The sequence below is a fragment of the Periophthalmus magnuspinnatus genome, chromosome 1 (genome assembly GCF_009829125.3).
Source record: "Periophthalmus magnuspinnatus isolate fPerMag1 chromosome 1, fPerMag1.2.pri, whole genome shotgun sequence".
In the NCBI taxonomy this organism is placed as follows: domain Eukaryota; kingdom Metazoa; phylum Chordata; class Actinopteri; order Gobiiformes; family Gobiidae; genus Periophthalmus; species Periophthalmus magnuspinnatus.
In genome coordinates, this window is record NC_047126.1 from 15,663,106 (window position 1) to 15,685,244 (window position 22,139).

Below are 22,139 nucleotides of genomic sequence, written 5' to 3' on the forward strand. Positions count from 1 at the left end.
CAAGTGTGGACAGGCAAGCCCGCCCTCAAGTAAGAATGCATGCATTTTTATATATTTTTGAACAATAAAAACACATGTTTGATAGAATTTGATGGATAAGTATAATGCCACACCATGGAACCTTCCTGGCAATCCTAACCCAGGTAAGTAATAACATGCAGTAATGTAACCAGAAAAGTTGCACAGGGCACCTTTATGGCATTTTGTGTGGCATCATGCTGACACTTCTTTGTTAATAATCACACGGTTAATAGATGACCATATCCCTGGATACAGAAAATCACATGCCAAATTGCAAGCAAGAATTTACCAGACCATAGTCACCATATCAGATTCAAACAGCACAAAGTACACGACACCACTGCACCATAAGGTTAAAGGACAATGGGTCATGTGTATGCCGTTATGAATAGCTTGGCATTTAATAACAGACAAGACACTGGCACATTTATTGTACCAGATAATGGAATTCTGTTAGACCAGCTCATAGCCCAACAGAATTACAGAAATCTTTTCTAATCTGTATTATTAATGCCTATAAAACCAGATGTAGTATTTTTACTCTTACTCCAAAAGTAACTACACAAACTGCAACCATTTACATTTGATGTTTTACAATTACTGAGACGAGCACACCCACCTGAGTACTTTTGATGTAATTTTTCTTCATTAGCAAAGTTAGCACTAACAGGTTATTATAATGGCTATTACATATTGAAAACAACTTTACTTTTTAATTACCGGCACATGTGAACCAAATAGAATAAAATATAAAAGTTGAATGTTTTCCTGGTTAATTTATCATGCAGGTTACACATATTGATAGCATGTTATATTATTTTGATTTAGAGTCACATATTGCGATTATTGGACCCAAACAATTAGAATAAATGTAATTTTTCCTGTTTATTGTAATCTATTGATAGGCATCTGTATCTTTGCATTTTATGGTAACAGCTTGCACAAACTTACAGATGACCCACTTGAGAAGATCCAGAATGCCGGGTACACTGGTTTAGCAAAAGGGAAAACAAAAGTGTGGAAGGGATAGGCCCGGTCTGCCACAGTGTAAAATGTTGCAGTGCCCCCCTCATAATCTAACAGCACACCCACACGTTTGGGATTAGGATTAGCCAACACGGACTCACTGCTGTTATGCCACGCTGATAGTTTCACATTGAACCACTCTACGCACCATGACTGCTTGTTTCTGCCCAAGCGACTATTGGGCCCCTTACGATCAATGGAGCCATAAGCCAAACCGATGCCTATGAAGTTGTTGCTGGTCATCTTGATTTCCCAGTAGTGGCGTCCCGCAGAGAAGCCCTTTGAGGCGAGGATTTGGGAGCAGACGGCGAAGCGTTCAGGACAGTCAGGGTAGTTTATGTGCTCGTCGGACACTACAGCTCTGGTGAAGTTATCGGTCAGGAGGATGCGCTTGTGAGCCGTCTTTGGGTCCAGAGTCAGAACGGTGCCATCTGGTAAAAAGTTTAGATCATTTTAATGTCTGGTTGCCTAAAATTGAGGTATGCAAAATTACAATACTTCTTAATCTATAAACACTTATTCGAACACTCCAATTTCAAATTTTTACAAAAATTACATTTTGGCATGTCATATTCTTTACAGCACAGCCATAGAGATGACAGACACTCTCCATGTTATTCTTATGGTAAAATCACCAAATGTCGCAAATGTCACGTTTCTAACACATGATATGTTAATGAACTCCTCTTTTGGTGTTTGTTGGAATAGACAAAAATGTTGTGAAAATGATCTGGGGCATCAAAAGTTATCCTTTTTTTTGGGAAACAATTTACGGTCTTTGTGCGGCGTAGCTGCAAAATTTGCCCAAAATTTTGAATTTAGAATGCATAAAATTTCTTCCCATTTGCACACACAAAGACAAATTTTCCTTAAATTTGAATCAGTTGTTAAACTCCATGCTGAACCTACTTAATGCGAATGAATGGAATTGGGTGCATTAGGACCTCCTACAGAGTGAAACAAACTATGCGAAGAAAAACATTTTGCTGAAAAAAAAAAAAAGCTGAAATTTTGCACCAAATTTTGACATTCCCATCAGAAGAGTAAATGAAATGCATGCCATATTTCTTACGCTCTCATTCCAATGGTAAAATCACAAAATTTCACAGAAGCTGTGTTATTTAACAAATGACACTTTTACAAGTTCCTCTTCGGCCTTTTGTACGAATGAGGACACATTTTATAAAAAATGATCTAAAGGATTAGGACATTAAAATCCCCAATTTTTTGTACATGTATCACAATCTTTGTGCAGAGCAACCGCAAAATGTGCCAAAAATGTTTCACTTTGTAAAAATGCATGCATTTGTGGAGCCAAGAAGAAGTGAAGATGCATTAACTCTTCACAACTGGCACTGTGTGTAATATAAAGAGAGAAATTGAGGGCATGATAGCGCCCCCCTCCCTTTGCGGGGTGCGCCATAGGCAAAGCCCGTTCATTGCTGCTTGCGGCTATATTTTTAAATTATTTTTTATATCACAATTATTTTAATTAGAGCAGGCCCTGCAGATTATGTTATTTTAAGTGCATATGATAGGTTTGCATGTTTTTGTTATGCTACTTAGGTTAAATAATCCATGTGGTGAACATTTATACATTCTTATTTTTTATCCTTTATTATTATTACTACAAAGTTGTTTGCACTCACATTTCAGAAGTTCACTTCTTTTTTCACCAACTGTGATGTTCAGAGGTATCTCAGCATTGACTGCAAAGACACAAATGACAAATGAACCATGTAGCAGTATGATGAAAAGAACATTTTAAAACAAGCATTCCTCGCAGTACCATTGTGATCTGCAGGCTGTGGTCCGCTGGGCTTCTCCTTTTGTTCAGGGACAGGAGAACGGACTTTGGGTTTGTCTTTTGCAGTGGAGTCCAAATTGCCTTCTGACGACTTTTGCTCTGAGGGGAAAAAATAAAAAATACTTGTAGTGCAGACCTCAAACTGTGATAAATGAAGATTGTAACAAGGGTCATCTGGCAATGCTTAAATCCAATACATGTTCCTGTGCAGAAGAAGGCACATGAATTGTTGTGGTAAGCCTAAAAGGGTTATTTGAACCAGCTGTACAATTGTGATTCTACTCACTTGGTGGCTTCTTCTTTGGTGCTACTTTGGTGTGACCAGGGCCTGGGCTGTGAGACCTTGGGAACTTTTTGATTCCTGGTTCTAAAAGTTATTTTAAAAAATACCCAACAATTATACATCGAACCAATATGTTTAATAGTGCAAATGATAAATGCACAAACCTAGTAGTGGTACTGGACCTGAAAACCCAGAAAAGGGTCCTGGTGGAGTTCTTTCACCTAACGTATAAAAGACACAAATTATTGACATAAGGAGAAGAGACACATTTTTAAAACACTACACATCAGTTAAATAAAGTAATTAAAGTCAGTACAGCTGTCAGTTTCCTCTGGGTTACTGTAATACAATTAGAGTATGTAGTGTTTTATGGATAAATAGCAGTGTTTCAGTCTCAGTCATCAAAACAAAATGTAATCCAGCCTGTTGGTCAAGACCATAAAGGAGTGTCTCTGAGAAATAATTGGTCCAGTTAATAAAACATTATTTTAGCTTAATTTCAATGTATGTATGTATATTCATAACAGCAAGCAGGTGTCATCACTGCTTGCCACATCTGTAGCATGAATGAAAGCATGTTTCTATTTTAAACATGAGATGAGAGAGGTCTATTGTGCAAGTTCTCCCATTTAAAATGATGAGAGAGGCCTGTCATTTTCATCATAGGTACACTTCAACTATGAGAGACAAATGAGAAAAAAATCCAGAAAATCACATTGTCTGATTTTTTAAGAATTTATTTGCAAATTATGATGGAAAATAAGTATTTGTTCAATATCAAAAGTTCATCTCAATACTTATATACTGTTATATACAATTTGTTGGAAATAACAGAGGTCAAATGTTTTATGTAAGTCTCCACAAGGTTTTCACAAACTGTTGCTGGTAGTTTGGCCCATTCCTCCAGTAGATCTCCTCTAGAGCAGTGATGTTTTGGGGCTGTCGCTGGGCAACTTTCAACTTCCTCCAAAGATTTTCTATGGGCTTGAGATCTGGAGACTGGCTAGGCCACTCCAGGACCTTGAAATGCTTCTTATGAAGCCACTTCTTCGTTGCCCAGGCGGTGTGTTTGTGATCATTGTCATGCTGAAAGACCATCAGCAAGGGCACTGAAGATGAAATGTGGCTTGGAGGGTGGTTTTCACTCAATCTACATGGCCCCATTCTTTCCTTTACATGATCAGTCGTTCTGGTCCCTTTGCAGAAAAACAGCCCCAAAGCATGATGTTTCCACCCCATGCTTCAGAGCAGGTATGGTGTTCTTTGGATGCATCTCAGCATCTTTCTCTTCCAAACATGACAAGTTGAGTTTTTACCAAAAAGTTCTATTTTGGTTTCATCTGACCATATGACCATTCTCCCAATCCTTTTCTGGATCATCCAAATGTTCTCTAGCAAACTTCAGACCTGTACTAGCTTAAGCAGGGAGACACGCCTGGCACTGCAGGATTTGAGTCCCTGGCGGAGTAGTGTGTTACTGATGGTAGCCTTTGTGACTTTGGTCCCAGCTCTCTGCAGGTCATTCACTTGGTCCCCCTGTGGGGCTCTGGGATTTTTGCTCACCATTTTGTGATCATTTTGACCCCATGGGGTGAGATCTTGCGTGGAGCCCCAGATCAAGAGAGATCATCAGTGGTCTTGTATGTCTTCAATTTTCTAATAATTGCTCCAACAGTTGATTTCTTCACACAAAGCTGCTTAGCTATTGCAGATTCAGTCTTCCCAGCCTGGTGCAGGTCTACAAGTTCATTTGTAGTGTCCTTTGACAGCTCTTTGATCTTGGCCATAGTGGAATTTGGAGTCTGACTGTTTCAGGTTGTGGAAAGGTGTCTTTTATACTGATAACAAGTTCAAACAGGTGCCATTAATACAGGTAACGAGTGGAGGACAGAGAAGCCCTCTTAAAAAAGAAGTTACAGGTCTGTGAGCCAGGAACCTTGCTTGTTTGTAAGTGAACAAATACTTATTTTACCAAGGACTTTATCGATTAATTCATTAAAAATGCTACAATGTGATTTCCTGGATTCTCTCCCCCCATTTTGTCTCTCATAGCTGAAGTGAACCTATGATGAAAATGACAGGCCTCTCTCATCATTTTAAGTGGGAGAACTTGCACAATTGGTGGCTGTCTCAATACTTTTTTTTAAAGTTTAGTGCCATACGGTTGAACATGGCAATCAATAGACAGCAAGCAATAACATCTCCATGGAGACAAGCAAATGGCAGAACCCCTCACCAGAAAAGTGGTGGATACCTGTTAATTATTGCGTTATTAGTAATTCTGTTAATACAAAACCCATTTTCACCATCTAGGGCTGCACAATACTGATTAAGTATGCAGTGTTAAGATTATAGGATTGATTCTATTTAAATGTTTCAGAATGAGTGAGAATATTCAGACTGATGAAGTATCTATGTACATCATTAAAATTTTGTGCAGCCCTTTCTGGAAATTTAAAATCAAATCAGCTTTTATTGTTTTGATTAAATCCAATCTTAGCTTGAGCATTTACTCACCAAATGGATTACCTTCAACCACAACATCTAAAACACAAAACATATTAACTTTTCTTTTCTCCCTCAATATACAATTACAGCAATTACTCACTTACCTTGTTTAATCATGGAAATTCTGGCCTCCACAGGCTGTCTGAAGATCTCCCTCAGGTAATCCTTCAAGGCAGTGGCAAAAGCCTGAGAGGCCAGAACCCTTTTAGAGTCCAGGTTGATGCGAGGGGTGTATGGGTCAAAATTAGCTGCCTGGGGAATATTAACTGTAGTCTGCAAAAAAGAAAAATACTTACTTTAATGTAAGATCTTGAATTGTCCATTCAGTTTATAATTTCCAGGCTTTGGCATTACGACATTTGCTTACAAAGTAGAGCAATAAAGTACTGGCCTATAAATATTCTTAAGATGCACTATTGTGTTTGTTTCATATGTGCATGTTTTATCAACTGTACCCTCAGTGTCTGTTTAATGGTCCCATTCTTACATAATTAGTAATTAAATATGCACTATGTAACTTGTGGTGGGGGGGTCTGTTTGTCTCTGTGAAAGTTATTACTTCACCTGGAATGCTGCATCTTGCTTATTTTTTCAATTATATGTGTTTTTATTTCTCAAAAATACTTTGGAAAAACACACATTCTTACAATGAGAGGGCTTGCCTCTTCACAGATCTGACTTTATGGCACCAACTGATAGTCGCAAGGAGGTACATGAGTAAAATACCATACTGCGGAACATTCTAGGCAAAGGAATTACCTTTATGGAGAAAATGTTACATAGCACCTTTAATTGCACCTTTAAATAATTCCTGATCATTAAACTATAATGAGATCACCTGGAGGAAAGCTTGGGTTTGCGACTGTCCCAGCAGTGTGTAGATCTGCTCTTTGGTTTTGCTCATACTGTCCACATTTTCATTAAACTTCTTCATGAGCCCCTCTAGTTTGGATTGTCCGGTTTCCAGCTCACGGTCCACCACCATCAGAGCCTCGTTCTCCGCCAAAGTCAACATCTCACGCATCTGCTGAAACTCCATTGACATGGCCTTCTTTCGGTTGGTTGCAGAGTCCTGTAGAAAGAAATTAGACAGGACTGACGAGACTGGCCTCTTGTCAGTGTTCTGATGTAGACTTGGTTCTGTTTTCATCGTGTTCTAGTCCTGCTTTAGTTCCAGGTTATGTCCAAATTTGTATGTACTTTGGGCTAATTTAGTCTCTTAAATTTGTAATTTTATCCAAATCTTCCTGTACACAGTCTGTATTAACTTTATAGCATCATATCCATTTCAAAATAGTTTGGCACTATACTCCGCATTTATATGTGTGGTTATAAGCGATGTTTTGCACTATTAAAACTCCCCTTGGGGATAAATAAAAGGTGTTCAATTTAATACTGTACCAATGATAAGCAAGTTGCATCTGAGCAATGTAGACAATAAATTGGTCAAATAGGCTATGGGTCTGTGCGTCAAACTTTGTGTTTAAAAATTGCAAAGTAGTAGAGTAGAGTACTCTACTACTTTGCAATTGTTACACATTATCCTATTGCAACAGAACCACACAGCAACAGTAGCCACCACTACACACACACATTGTTATGGACCCATAAAGAGCCAGTGAATGTCTAACAGTCACAACATGGTCGCTGGAGTGTTGCTGTAGAGCTGTACCTTGAGAGTAAATTGCTGATTCTTCATTTGAGAAAGAACAGTGGCATTTTTCATTATCTTCCCATCCAAAAATGATAGCTTGCTTCGGAGATCAGTCTAAAAAGAGAAATGCAAATTGTTAAATTATGGATTGAGTAGTGCAAGTGTTGATGACAAAATGAACCATGTGAAATTAACACTCATTGCTGGGTAAACATTAAACACTGAACATTGAACTTGTTCTGTAAGAGGGGAGTGAGGGAAGGGGTCACTGTCAATGCTGGCAAGTACTAGGCCTGGATCCAAATTAACCTTAAAACGACCTATTAAACCTGTAGGTCTACCATACTTGTCAACTATGACAAATCACTTCTAGCCTAATTTACACCAGTGAACCTTGAAATTATTGTAATGCTCTTATTCATACTATATTACTATATAAAAGAAGTTGCTAATGGAAAACACCAGTAGCCTAATTACCTATCTAAGGAAAATAATCAACATCATATCCATAGTGACTCACAGAACAGTAGGCTCACACTGTATCCCAAACACAATAGGTCAAATCATGACAAAGTTTTCTCTATCTTTATTTCTATTCTAGGCTTGTTATTGTATCACCTTTGTCCCTCGATATCCCGTGACCTGTCCCACTATTATCACTTTTAGAAGTGGACATCCAGAAGTAGTGTACCTGAGAAGTATTGACTGATTATGAGATTAAGTAATATTAAAACAGACCCACACCTCTTTCATGCTCCTTTGCTCTTCAGGGGACACAAAAGTACACCCCTTGTGCGCTTGTTGCAGACAGAAGCTGCAGATCGGTTGGCTGTGCTCACGACAGAAGAGCTCCATGAGTTTGTGATGCTCTGAGCAGATCCTTTCCGTGAGATCACCCACGGGTTCGGTCAGCTGGTGCAGCCTAAAGACGGGGTTCTCCAAGTGGGGGCGCAGGTGAGCATCACAATAGGACGCCATGCAGGTGAGGCAGGTTTTGGCAGCCCGCGCCTCCATGCACGTGTCACATTTAACAGCAGGTGTAAGCGGGACAATCGGGGTAGTTATCTCCTTTTTATCCTCCACTGGCATAGCAGGCTCGGGGTTGCTCGCTCTCACCTTAAAAGTGGCCACTACATTATTGAGCACTGTGTTTTTCTTCAGCTCGGGTTTGGTTGCGAAGTGCGTGCGGCATTGTGGGCAGCTGAACGGCGCGTCGTCCCCCCATGTGGCGAGGAGGCAGGTCTGGCAGAAGTTGTGTCCACAGGGGATGGTCACTGGACAATCAAAGGGACTGAGACAAATACTGCAGCTCAACTCATCCTCCAAAACTGAGCAGGGAAAAACGGGGGGGTCATCCACTGTGGCCATGCTAACGCTGCGAAGGAAAACGAAACTTAACGAAAACGAAAGTAAAGCGTAAGCCACGTTATGTAAAGCGACTAAAAACGTAAACTGCGTTATTCAAGCTTAGTATTTTGACATCGATGAAACAAAACAGCATGTATTGTATTAAAAAACATGAAAAATAACAGGTCTACTATAGGTTATAATATTTGGGTACGTTCAGTGAGGTAGCTTCCTGGTGCAGCTTTTGTCATTAGCTCGAGTAAAAATACAACTTCCAAACAAAGCAAGTGCAATTTGAGCAAGAAATGAAGTTGCTGATATTACCTGCTGATTAACCGCGGGCCGATGTAAACCCTTCGCTTCAGGTGGAGGTAGAGCATAAGTTTCGTGTTTATCAGTTCAGCCCTGACCCCTGCCTTCCGCCTCGCGCATCATTGGTCCAGCCCAGTGTGACGCACGCGCTACAAATGATCACTTTGCAATGTTGTAATGTTTGGCATCCTTCCACCGTTTTGATTCTTTAGAAATAAAACTTTTGATTTACTTTTTTGTACATAATGTGTAGAACTATCTAGCCCAATTTTAATATTTAATTGATACAAAATATACAAATTACAAAATAACAAAGCCTCAAACATATATATAGTCATTAACATATTATTTTTTATTGTAACGACTGAATGAGTTACTACTGTTTCAAATTCATTCTAATTGGGCTATCAACTGATTTGCTTTTGAAACAAACTGAGTTGGACTTGCCATATGTAATTTTAGTTCAGACAGATCAAGTAGGATTTTATAACAGATCCATGATTAGGCAAGTTTAATTCTTACAAATACTACACCTCACTGAATGATTTATGAAGTAGATGAAATACTATTAAGACAAAAAAAAGAAAAAAAAAGATCTTTATATAGTCTACATTTTGGCCTGATCTCATAACACTCAAAAACTATTCACCTAAAATGACCCAGAAACTAGTCATTTATTAACCCCTGGTGTGATAACTATAAAGACAATATTGACATTTCTGCATCCAGCCATCATCTTCTACTTATCCAGAGCAGGGTCACAGGGGCAGCAGTCTAAGCAGGGACTCCTAGACTTCCCTCACCCCGAACACAATCTCTAGCTCTAGACATAGATCCTCAAGCGTGTCGTGGGTCTGTCCTGGGGCCTCCTCCTGGTTACCTGGCTCACCGCAGATTAATATATTTAGCACTCTGAATTGAGTTCTACAAATTTATTGTGAATTTGTGAACTAGCAAATATCGCAAGAATTAATCTTGTTGTACAAGGTTATCCTCCCAGAGGGACATGCCCAGAACACCCAGGGAGGGGACCAGGAGGCATGCAAAACAGCCTGAGCCACAGCTGCTTCCTCTCTACGTGGAGGAGTAGTGGCTCTACTCTGAGCTCTTCCTATGTGACTGAGCTCCTCACCCCATCTCTAAGGGGTGACTGCTAGAAATGCATAGTTTAAAAGACAAGTAATTGATTTCCATTTCCTTTTTATTGTGATCCTATAAGTACAAACTCTATAGTAGAAAGCCTTGCATTTGATTTAAATTCAAAATAGTAAAAATATATATTGACATTCAACACAAGTTATAACTCATAACACTTAATGTTTCTCTTGAATTCAGTTGTTGTGGACATGTGGTCTCTGAATGTTGTTCTGATTGCTGTAGGCTTCACTCAGATGCTTCTGGAGCCCTGCAACCTGCTCCTCCTTGAAATAAAAATAAATAAATAAATAAATAAATAAAAGGACCATGTGACCATGATAAATTAAAATTTTAAATATAGTCTGTATATAAAAGTCATCCATTGATTGGAATTTCTCAAATTAAAGTTAGAGAAGGCAAATTTGAGGAAAACCTCTGGTCTGAATTATGAATTATGATGTATTTGTCTTACCAATACATTCACTCGTTCAGCTGCTGCCATAGCCACACTGAGCCTCCTCTCATCCTCCTCCCTCTCCTCTTCAATCACACCCAACCTGAAAACAATAGAAAATTTATTTACACAAAGTTCTGCATTTGTTGCAAAATACTAGACTCATAAAAGTCATCAGACTTGACTTTCATTTCACAGTAAGGAAGCTTACCACTTCCAATATACCAAATCCTTGTTTTTTATACAGTACCATGCAACATTGATTTATCTTTACATACAAACACCTTTTTGATAATATACATTTATTTTATACCTACATAAATTTGTATTTTTGTGTACTATAGTATTGCATAGTGTTTCAGAATATCCTCTTGCAATGTCTGATTCTTACCTGAAGGTGGCACTGGCAAGCTGCTCCTCTGTCATGGACAGGAGATTGCGCAGATCGTTGACTTCTGCCTGGAGCACTGCGTTTTGTTCTTGCAGCAGCGCATTCTGGTCCTGGTTCTGATTGATGAAGTCCTCTAATCGTTTGGCCATGTCCAGCTCTCTCTCTGTCACTTGTTCAATCCCAAGACGCAGCTCTGACAGCTCCTGTGTGTGCTGCACGAATGTTAAAACAAATGTATTATGATCTATATTCAACAATCAACAATCAACATTATAGTTTAACTCAAATTATTATGTATCTCATTGTGGTAGAATTGTGGTTTCTCAGAGAACTGATAATGACAGATTAACATTTATTATAAGTTTGGTTTCTGTAAGGTGCACTATTTAACTTTTGTGGCAGCTTTACATGTAATGTTCCACACTGTGGCATTATATTGAGCTTAACCCCACAGAGAAAAGTGGGTGACACCACTAGATCAAGTTATAGGTCAGATATGTGAAGAGGCATGATTTTCAAGGTATTTCTTTTGCCTATAAGACAGAAGGATAATGCCATACCGTGGAACATACCAGGCAAAGCAATACATCACCATGGTGACAAGCAGGTGGCAGACCTCCAACCAGAAAAGATACAAAATGCACCTTTAATTTTTTACATATATATAATGTTATGTTCAGAATATAAAACATTTAGAGTAAGCACTATACTTGACTAGTCTATACAATTATCAATATCATCTTCTTAGTGTCATTGTGTATCTATATTTAAATCTATGTGACAATGTATATGTAAGTACTTCAATAATTATTTCCTTCACTGTACTGAGTTGTGTCAAATATTAACCACAGTACCCTGTCCAACATATTGAATTCTTCAGTCTCTGTCTTGATTTCACTCGACTCTCTGTTTTGGTTAATTTTGATCCAAGGGACGTTCGCAGGTTTGATACTTTCATTCTGTTAAGAATAGAAATATGCTTTAGTCATGCGCTTCAATGTCAGAAATACCTCTTGTCCCTCTTTGCACTCACATTTTGTGGCAAGGTGATGTGTGGTTGGTTGATAGTTGGCTCTGCTTGCCTCCTGGTGGTCATCGGCAGTAGGAAGGTTTTCCGTGCTGGTTTGCCTCTTCTTGGTGTACTTTTTGTGTCCCTGGTGTGGGGCACTCTGGGTTCGATGGACTGGTCTCCGCTCTTTAAAACTTCTCCGGCCCCTGTTATCATTTCAGAATGAGCACTAAAACTAAATGCTAATAATACTAACTATATTATAAAGTGAATCTTAACCTTGACCTTAACATAAAAATGTAAAGGATGTTAAGTACTAGTAATTTATGATTGCTTGAAATTTCAGTTTTAAATGTGCACTATGTAACCTTTCAGGAATCTACCGGATTGAATGACTTGGATGGAATGTTGGACACAACAGTATTAAACCTGTCTATCTTGCACTTATTTAATAACAGACCAAACTTCTCCACAGATCTGACCTGTAACTTGGCCTGGTGGGATCACCTGCTTGTCTCCAGGTGTTGATAGTTACGTTAAATGCCATACTGTGGAACATTCTGGGCAAAGCAATAGCATCTCCAGACAAGAATGGCCAAATATTTCACATAATCAAACAACCATTTCATACCAATATATATATACAGATTCGACACTAGTGGCAACGTTATACTACTACAGATTTGGGACTAACACGATGAAAACACTACAGTTTGTCTCTTTTCACATATTCTTTTCCTGATCATTTATTTATTATATCAGTGGGTTTCAGACAAATTCCTTCCTGATTTGAAAGATTCTGCATGACAAAATTATTGATTAAACTCTAAATATTATGTATTTTGAATGGGCAAAGGTCCTCACAATAAGCCTTCAAATCTATTAATTAATTTATCCATGAATAGAACCCATCTTACCCATCTCGTGTGCCTTTGGTCTCAAGGGGAAGCTGCTGCATTGACGACTGAAGAGGGCTGTATTTACCCAAGTCCTTCGGTGGCACATAAGTTGGCTTTATTTGACCTGCTTGGCTACAGAATACAATAAATGCGTTATAAAGTATATTATTTGTATTTATTATAATACATGCACTTGTATCATACAGGTTGTTTAGTTATTTACAATACTCCATATGATTGTAAGGCACCTACCTGCTGACCATGATACGAGGGGCTTCAGGTCCCAGAGACTCTGTGATCTGGTTGAGGATTGAAGGCAGTGGGTGCAGTTTGTCTGTAGTTTCCTAAAAGAAAAAAACTTTATGTATTGAGTTTCAGTGTATTCATTGTAAGAACTATTCTTCCACCTATCAACAAAAAATTTGAAAAGTCATATTATTAAGCACTGTGTATAAACAATTTCAATATATCTCAATACACTGGTATGGTATTTGTAAGCAAGTAACCGATGTGTTCTAGGTTCTATTGTAAAATGCAGTTTGTGTGTACAGTTTTGATTATTAATATGATCACTGTTTTTCATAAAAGAGATTTAGAGGTTGTACATAGTAATTTCTGCTTAAAAATAAATAAAATGTACAATATAGAGATTATAGCAATATGGGATATGATAGTGGTATGCAATGTTAGGCATGTATTGTGTTTTGAATTTTTGAGGAACCCGACCTGGTCCCTCTGATAGATGATGTCGACCAGCAAGCCATGCAACACAGCCAGGCGAAGGGGTAGGTCCACATAACCGTCAAATGAAGTCATGGGGATTTCAGTGTCTGGGTTAGACACGGTTTGCAAAAAACCTCTCATACCGTCCCAATGCTGTTCCAAGAAGTCATTCATAAAGAGCATGTACTCCTCCTTCTCTCCAAATCTAAAACATAAAAAATAATAAAAACAAATTAAAAATTACTTTTAATATTTTTTCATACATAAAGAAGGTAGGATTTCACTCAAAAATAGTCAAATTTATTTCTCCAATGCCTTAACTCTGCTCCAAACTACATGCTTTTACTGACAGAGGATTGGCTACTAACTTTTCAAAAAAAAAAACCTGATCAATGAAAATTTTAAACAAGTGGATCTTGATTTCATTAAAATTTCACAGCCCTCATTACCAATAGTACTAACCACAATACTGTTATAGTGGTAGTAATAGCAGAATATAACAGTGAACTTGCCACGTGGAAACCTGATCTAGTATTTACACATTTATACTTGATACATTTTCTCTTCTAATTTGTGTATGCCCTATTACTACTACTTGGTGGATGTTTGATGTAACAATAAAGACATTTGACTATAGCTCCTGGCCATTTTGCACCACAAATGACTTACAGAGTGAAGTTAGCAAGGTTCTGGATGACTTTGGCTGTTAGGGTGAGAGTTCGTAGGGTGCTTGCTTCTGGGTAAGGTTGTGCCAGATTGAACAGAGAGGGGCTGAGGATGGCGGGACAGAGGAACCGCAGGAACAGAGAGGCAGAAATCAGCCTTTGTCCGATCTCTGGTTTGCTGTGGTCCTCACACAACTCCATCCAACTCGAGAAGATCTTGTTCAGTTCTTCAGGAAAAGTTCTAAGGAAAAGTGGAGCAAAGATCAACTATAAGGGTAAAATCGGTCTATATAATATTCATTTTTATTTCAGTCTATTAATATTAAGTCTTTTAAAACATTTTTCATTCATCAGTATAAAGCAAAACCCTTTCAAGTAGGCACCAAATGCACAGGTTTAAATTTCAATTATATCAAACAATATCCCATTAGCAGCGTTGCTCATGCTATATTTTCTTACCCATGAGTCCCAATGATCTTCTGCACCACCTCCTCACATGTGTCTTTTAGCTGCTTCTGGTTGTTTGCTAAATCAGATGCGGGGCATTTCTTAGGGTCGACTTCACAATTTTCCACAGAAGAATACAGACGCATGATGAAGTCCCCTGAATATTATAAAACAGAAATGATGAAAACAACAACATTATTTGAGTGATTATGTTATTTATTCTTTATCTTACCTAATGTGTCAATGAGGTACTTTTGTCCAACCAGCTTCATGTATTCATCAATGGCTTTGGTGGCCAGAGTATTTTCTCTGAAGATCAATGCTTCATTCTCTCTGAGTCGCTCCACCTCAGCACAGCCCAGGTCAATCAGGAACTCCTATATTTTGGAGGGAGAGATTATGGTTAAAGGAGCACTGTGTAACTTTTCTGGTGAGGTGTCCACCCTACTTGCTTTCATGGAGATGTTATTGCTTTGCCTGAAATGTTCCACAGTATGGCATTAAACATCTACTATTATTTCATTAAAGGATTTGTTGCTCAGAAATACTGCAGAAATACCTTAATACATGTTTTTTACTTTTACAGCAAAATTGGATTATTGGAATTGATGCCATATTTTTTTTCCATTTGTCATTTTGTATACCTGGGTAAGTATAAATATTCATTTCTTGAACACAAATAATATGTCTTTTAAACAGAATAGTCAAAGTTGTTTCAAGCCTAAACTCCAAACCACATACATTACAAGAAATGACTGAATCTTCATCGTAATTTGATTTACTGCATAGCCCCAGTGAATTTGAACAATTTAAATTTTGACATTTACCTTTGCTTTCCCAATACTCTGAAGCACATGGACCAGCGCTCCTGCCAGCTCCTCTTTCTCCTTGACATTCAACAGAGGCTCCAGTTTGGTGCACATCTCCACATAGTCCAGAGTCACATACTCTGCAAACTCTTTATACTTTTCCATTGGCAACACCTTCAGATTCTGGAAACGCCCCTTAATTCTAAGTGAAGCTTGTGGTCCCAACACTTCTTTAGCTGTTCCTGATGGTTTATATGGCACTATGGGATACCACTTTTCCTGATAGCTCCTGCCTCGGATCTCAGCCAAAGCTATGTTGACGCTGCCCAGGGGCTGTATGGTGGACTCATCCCGGGAATGACGCTTCTTTTTAGGGTCTTCGTCACGGAAAAGGTGCAGCGTGATTTGGGAGATGGAAGGGAGGTTGTCAAGCTCAAAAAATTCACCCCAGAATATTTGACATCCTGCAGTCACGCCTCCACTGGAGTTAAGGACGCTTGTGGATCCCGTAGAACCCTCTCCTGCCAGACTGGAGCGGTTCGAGGGCTTTCCGACAGCGCGGCTACTGGTGCGGGCAAAGAGGGTCCCGTCCAGGTGCACCTCACAGTAGTAACGCTTCTTTGGGAGCAGATCCTTGGCCTCATTCACCCACAGACTGAGGGAGTTCTCTATGCGCTCGATGTTGTCCTGGCAATAATTTAAAAGTCAGTTATTATTTATTTATATGATTATGATATGAACATTTACCTTATGGGTAATTCTTACTTAGAATGACTTCATATTTTGTATTGTGTCATGTGCAAACCTTATTTGGCTGTGCGGCCCGTCGAAGCTCTTCAATCCAGCGGTCACGTTCAGATAATGAAGTGCATCCGAAGCAGTGGGTATTTTCAGAATTTATCACCTGAGAATTCAAAACTAATCATTATTTTATTTTTCAACAATGGTCATATGATGTGCTTATTACAAACAGAAGTCCACCTCAAAACAGTACTTCTCCCCCAGTATAGAGCTATGGACGGGTCTGATCACTGTACTGGTGTCTGTACTGAGGTCCAGACTGGGCAATACTGAGATGGAGATGGAGTTACTGGAGCCATAGAGCCTGTAACACAGAAACAATTGATTATGAATTTAAATGTGCACTATGTAACTTTTCTGGTGGAGAGTATGCCACCTGATTGCATCCATGGAGATTGCTTTGATTCGAATTGTCCCACAGTAAGGCATTTAATTTATCTCCATGTAGACAAGCAGGTTCCCCACCATACCTAGATCATGTTTTTCAAGGTATGTTTGAGCATTAAAACACCCGTAAAAATTTAAAAAAATGAGATTTCTAGGGAGACCAGCAGAAAGCGGACTCCCATCAGAAAAATTACATAGTTTACCTTTAATAACATGACAGCAAATTGAAGCGTGTTTGTCCATTTATAAATATTTACCGGTACCTGTTTCCTTTGAGCAGCCCCAGAGACTGTGTTGCACTGTTCCTCTTAGCTTTATGCTCCAGACGTCTCTTAATCAGGGCCTATAGAGAGACAGTCACATCAACATAGTGATTTAAAGATAAATAAATTAGAACTCTCCTGCATACAACACATACCCGTACACCGCCATCTTGGTTCTTGGGTCGAGGTCCAACCACATGGTCAGGGCTGCATTCTGAGGGTTAGAAAAGTTAAGTTCCTCTAATTAATTTACTTCAAAATAGTTTTTGAATGTGTTACATGTTTTATATATTTGAAAAGAAAGTGCCATTATTCTGTTTATATTATGAGCAAACATGTCTACCCTCTATGTTTACAGTATTTATCATGTAAAGTGGAAATAAAATAAAGGGTTAATAACATTGGTGAAGCATCTGCCCCTGTTTGTCTTCAAAGAGATGTTATTGCTTTGCCTGGAATGTTTAACAGGATGGCAATAAACTATCTATGCTATGATATCTTGAAAATGCAAAAATACACTGGCTGTTACTTTCCATTCAAAAATCACAATGTAAAACAAAAAATAAAAAATAAATGTCTTACCCAAAGCCCCACGACAAACAATCCAGCGTCTAAATCCCATCATTTAGCCAAGCAGAGAATTGAAGTCCCTTTACTTAGAGCTTGAAAACAGTAATTAACTTACTAGCTAATGTTTCTTCCAACCTTTTACTGACCAAACTTCACAATAAAACCTAATGAGTAAAACGCTAGAAAGCTGTACACACGTTGCTTTTCCTTCCCTAATTTGATTGGACAGTAACATGATGGTATCAAAAGGAAGCAATTTGACACACGCACGCATAAACATCAAGTAATTTCCTGTGTAAGCCTCAGTGTAATGGCAGAAGACTCTTGGTTCCTCTAATGTAGTATTTACTGTATATAAAAAGCTCAAATACACTATGTAACTTTTCAGGAGGAATGTACCCAACCTGCTTGTTTCTGTGTAGATTTTGTCCATTTTGTACAGATTTTTTTAAAAGTTTTTTTTATTGCTTCACAAAATATTTTGATAAACATACAACCTCACCTCTCCACAGATCTGACCTGTAACTGGTGAAGACAGACAGGTTTAATGCCGTAATTTGGAACATTCTAGAAAAATCAATAGCATCTCCAAGCAGGTGGCAGACCCGCCATGAGAAAAGTTACATGGTGGATCTTTAAATTAGGGTTATGAAATAGTAACCTTTTTCGATATCAACCAGGTTCTGCATACTGAGGTTGGACAGGCAGCTGCTGACACGATTGCGGGTCCACATCGTCGGCTAAAAACAACAGATAAATACATGATACAAATAATATTAAATGTCATGTTAGTAGGCTGCGTTCACATTTTAGAATTTGATATCATAATGTCAGATGGAGGGCAAGGGGCTATATAACCTTCTATAAAGAAAAATTGTACCAATTGTACCAAATTGTATCATTATAGTATTTACAATGTGCAAAATGGTTGGTAAAACTACGACGCACAGTATTAGCAATTTTCATATTTCGTATTATACAATGTGACCCCCATTTGTACTAAATATTATTGGCTTATAGAACGTTGTGATGTCATCTGAAGCCCATGCAGCCGTTGAGTACCTCCTCCTCTTGTGCAATGAGGATTTGTCCATGTTCCAGGACACAGTTGCTGATGTCCCAGAGTGGCACCTCCTGATGAGGCATCCATGACAGGCCTGGCAGCTCTGAGAGGGCAGGCTCCACATCTACCACATCTGTCCCATCCACAAAAGGAAAGAGAACATACTTTACTACTAAGATTGATACATGGGCTCTAAATAGTAAAAAAAAAGCTTAGCTATCTCTATAATCTGACCATATTTGACCCAAAGTGCACTGACCAGACAAGAAAAGTACTAGTAAGTTGTGTATTTGTATGTAAAATTGCAGAATAAATTCACAATTCATTCACTAAATCCCTCCATGCCTTGTCTTTGTCTGATGTTGTGCATATTAATCCTTTATAATCCCAATACAATAATGTCTAATAAAAATTGACTAAATGAAACATAGCAGCAGTATACAACAGTACTTAATACATTACATATTATCCAAAATTATGTTTATCATCATATAAAGCTTTGATCATCACTATTGCACACTATCATTAATGCTGTTTATTTAGTGATATGACCGCCTTTATCTCACAGTGACCACTCCTGTTTTTGAAGTTACCACGGTGACCGATGCTATCGCGGCGAGTCAGGATGAGCTGCGTACATCCTGTGTGAGAAGTGTGATTTTTTTTCCACCTAATTTCCATTTTCATACAATGCTTATGAGTAAATAATGTAGCATATATGTAACTACTATGCACAGAATCCAGAATTAACCCTTCACATCTTATTGTTTTCTGTTTTTTGTATTTTAGTAATGGTTCCTTGACAGGTATAAAGCAAAATAACTATGTGACATTGAAAGTACAATAAGTTTAATTATCACTTAAATTGCTGTCATAATGTCATTGCATAGATTGTATTAGTATTATAATAGACAATAATACACTAGTACAACCACATAAGGACAACTGAAATGTCGAAATGTCTAGCAAATTCATATGTATTTGAAGCAGTACTGCATTCATAAATCTGTAAAGGTCGACCTTCAACACAAAATAAACCATAACCTAAAACATGCCCCTGTGCAGCAGTGGTATGTTGCTTTAGATTCAGGAAATTTCCTTCTATTACATCACATCCTTTGCACACATTTCTTGTTTTTGCACAAGTTAGAAAAATGTATATACAGAGACCTACAACATTTTTTTTTAATAAATGAAAACATTACTAACAGTATTAACTGTGAAATATGTTGTTGAACTACTCGGTATTACTTGCTAGGTTAATTAATGCTTTATATATTGTGTTATTATAAATATTATTATTGTGTTACCACCAAACTCACTGTATTCATTATGAGATGGGATAATAACCTTTTCAACACATTCCTGTTCAGGATGTAGACACCCATCCTGCGAACTTACACCAAATATTCAACCTCTTTGAAATGAAAAACTAAAGGTGAGTTCAAGTGACTATCATTCACTGTAAAATGTAGATTTTTCACTAATGTGGGATAAGATATTTCGGAGTGTCTTTGGTAAAGGTTTGAGCCACTAAAATGTAACATGTATCCGGAAACCCGTAGGCCAGACACTGTGTCATGTGCATAGGGGTGTTTTCTCTGACTATCTAAAGCTGTTTCTCAACTTAGCTTATCAAAACTCTCATCTTAACCATTTCCCCTAAACATAACCTAACCCGTTTTCTCCAATAAATCATAAATCCTAAACTTGATCACTTCGAATTACCAATCACAGAAGACCCTCCAGAGCATACTATGTAAATCTAATGCCTCAATATTACTTGTAAAAGAAATCTCAGACAAAGAACTGCAAAGAAATAGTTGAAGCCTGGGGTCAGAGAGTCTACAAAACCACTCCACCAAATTGTCTGCATATAGAGCTTATTTATAAAGCTAATATTTTTATATTAGTACATGAATGTATTCACTTTTTTCTAGCACAACAATATTATACAGCCACCTGGGCCCTAACCTGTGCGTATGGCGGGGTTGCTGCTCCGGCTTTGTAGTCTGGGCCTCTTTAGTTTCTGGGACACCGTGCGCAGGTACTTCTTTAACAGTGCCCCTCCTCCTGCTGCCCCCTTCTGGCCAGGGTCAGTGCTGGGTGACCCCCCAGAGGCCTCAGCTTCAGTAACAGTGAAGGAGGAGGGAGTGGTGGCCTGAGAAGAGCTGCCAGACTGAACCAGGGTCGAGAACAGCACTCCAGGAGGCTCAGACAAGGCTCTTCTGAATGGATTCTTTCTCCCTCCCCCTGTAGATTTACAAAACATATTCATCAGTTAACCTTCACATTTTTGTTTGGAAAATGTAAAGATTTCTATTCATCAGTTTTATATCCCTATGAAGATGAACAACACAGGATGAACAACACAAGCGTGAACACACCTCAATGGTGCGTTCACACTTGTTGTTATTTGGTCCTAAACTGAGACTTGGTTTGGTCCTGGTCTAGTCCTTATTTTGTCTTGTTGTAGTCCAGCTCTATGCCATATGTCGCACAATATTATTCTGCACTTTTACTATGCAAATACCCTGGCATAAATGCATAGTTTATTGCAGCAGCAGAGAAAACACAGAGACAACTACACTGACCATGATCCTTTGCTAGTTTCCAGGATATCCATCATGACAAAAAAGGCATTCAAATGTACTAAAGACTACAATAAAATAAAATTGTTATAGGAAAATGTTGCATGTAACATAATTGAAACTTTAAAAATGAGGTTTATTCCTGCAGACTAATGTACAGTATAGGCTTATAATGCATTTTTGCATAGATAAGTAGCATGTGATTTGTGAGCATATTCGTATGGCTAATACCATAATACCATACCGTGAGATTTGGATGGATCCTTAGACCCTTCTGCTCCTTTGCTAGTTGCCGCCTTGTCTCCTGGGTCTTCGCTCAGTGCTTTTCTCCAGTTCTGCATAGTTTTCCATTTGTTTGTGGATGCCTTGTGGAGTTTATCGAGTGTAGAAGATGGAGAGGGCCCTGCACCTGCTTCCTTCAACTCCTCAGACCCTCCTTTCGATCCAGTGTGCCATTTATAAGTGTTGAGAGGGTCTGTGTTTTCAGGAGTTTGTGGGGGATCCATGGAAGATTCGGTCTCGTTTTCCACTGGTCCAGGCTCCTTCATTGTTGTAACTTCTGATTCTGCCTCTTCAGTGCCCATTGTAGACCATTACAGCTGTCAAATATCTCAAAATCTCTTCATGAACTTTCCAAGCGTCTTCAAGCAATTTTAAGATTCAGAGCAATAGACAAGTCGTACCTCCACTAGTTCTGACTCGGTGTTTCTATTTCCTGTCATCCAAAATGCTCGTAAAACCGTTGTGTCTGTGGTTAGCTGTGCTGCAGCCAATCTCTCTCTTTCTCTCTCTCTCTCTGCTTCCTCATTGTTCAAGTTCACCTTTTCACCAGAATCACACACTTTTTCAACTGTTTAAAAGTAATAGTTCCTCTCCCACCCCTTTTAAAGCTGTTGATGCCTTACATAGTGTCACTGACAACAGTATAGATCAATGTAGCAGATGATTTTCACACTGAAATAAAATGGTGCC

The 22,139-nt window shown here is 38.5% G+C and overlaps 2 protein-coding genes across 3 annotated transcripts; both read right to left on the reverse strand.

The window, feature by feature from the left end:
• Positions 1-917: 917 nt before the first annotated feature.
• Positions 918-9,097, reverse strand: trim25 (tripartite motif containing 25). Of its 2 annotated transcripts, XM_033966877.2 has the most exons (11): positions 8,971-9,097; positions 8,044-8,674; positions 7,318-7,413; positions 6,484-6,717; positions 5,750-5,918; positions 5,655-5,681; positions 3,302-3,358; positions 3,141-3,221; positions 2,837-2,953; positions 2,697-2,756; positions 918-1,478 (listed from the first exon to the last, which is right to left on the reverse strand). In XM_033966877.2, exons 1-11 carry the CDS (start codon positions 9,024-9,026, stop codon positions 946-948), a joined length of 2,061 nt encoding a protein of 686 aa, XP_033822768.1. In that variant the 5' UTR covers positions 9,027-9,097; the 3' UTR covers positions 918-945. The 2 variants fall into 2 exon arrangements, with proteins under 2 accessions (XP_033822768.1, XP_033822775.1); XM_033966884.2 differs by lacking the exon at positions 5,655-5,681.
• Positions 9,098-10,227: 1,130 nt separating this feature from the next.
• Positions 10,228-21,855, reverse strand: rasal3 (RAS protein activator like 3). The gene is given in 21 exon segments (XM_055225322.1): positions 10,228-10,379; positions 10,568-10,652; positions 10,941-11,152; positions 11,795-11,899; positions 11,974-12,022; positions 12,024-12,155; positions 12,867-12,980; positions 13,101-13,192; positions 13,575-13,776; positions 14,241-14,477; positions 14,696-14,840; positions 14,916-15,060; positions 15,511-16,179; positions 16,298-16,396; positions 16,474-16,597; positions 16,944-17,023; positions 17,099-17,157; positions 18,175-18,253; positions 18,576-18,709; positions 20,551-20,829; positions 21,412-21,855. Coding segments are annotated over 21 exon segments (3,471 nt in total). The 5' UTR covers positions 21,752-21,855; the 3' UTR covers positions 10,228-10,289.
• Positions 21,856-22,139: the final 284 nt, after the last annotated feature.

What these genes read in the sequence shown, in the direction of transcription:
- trim25 (XM_033966877.2), bottom strand. Translation starts at nt 9,026, where the DNA reads ATGCTCTACCTCCACCTGAAGCGAAGGGTTTACATCGGCCCGCGGTTA. An exon ending in AATTTCCATGATTAAACAAG is followed by an intron (nt 5,682 to 5,749) that starts GTAAGTGAGTAA and finishes TTTGTGTTTTAG; the next exon opens with ATGTTGTGGTTGAAGGTAAT. An exon ending in ACCAAAGAAGAAGCCACCAA is followed by an intron (nt 2,954 to 3,140) that starts GTGAGTAGAATC and finishes TTTTCCCCTCAG; the next exon opens with AGCAAAAGTCGTCAGAAGGC.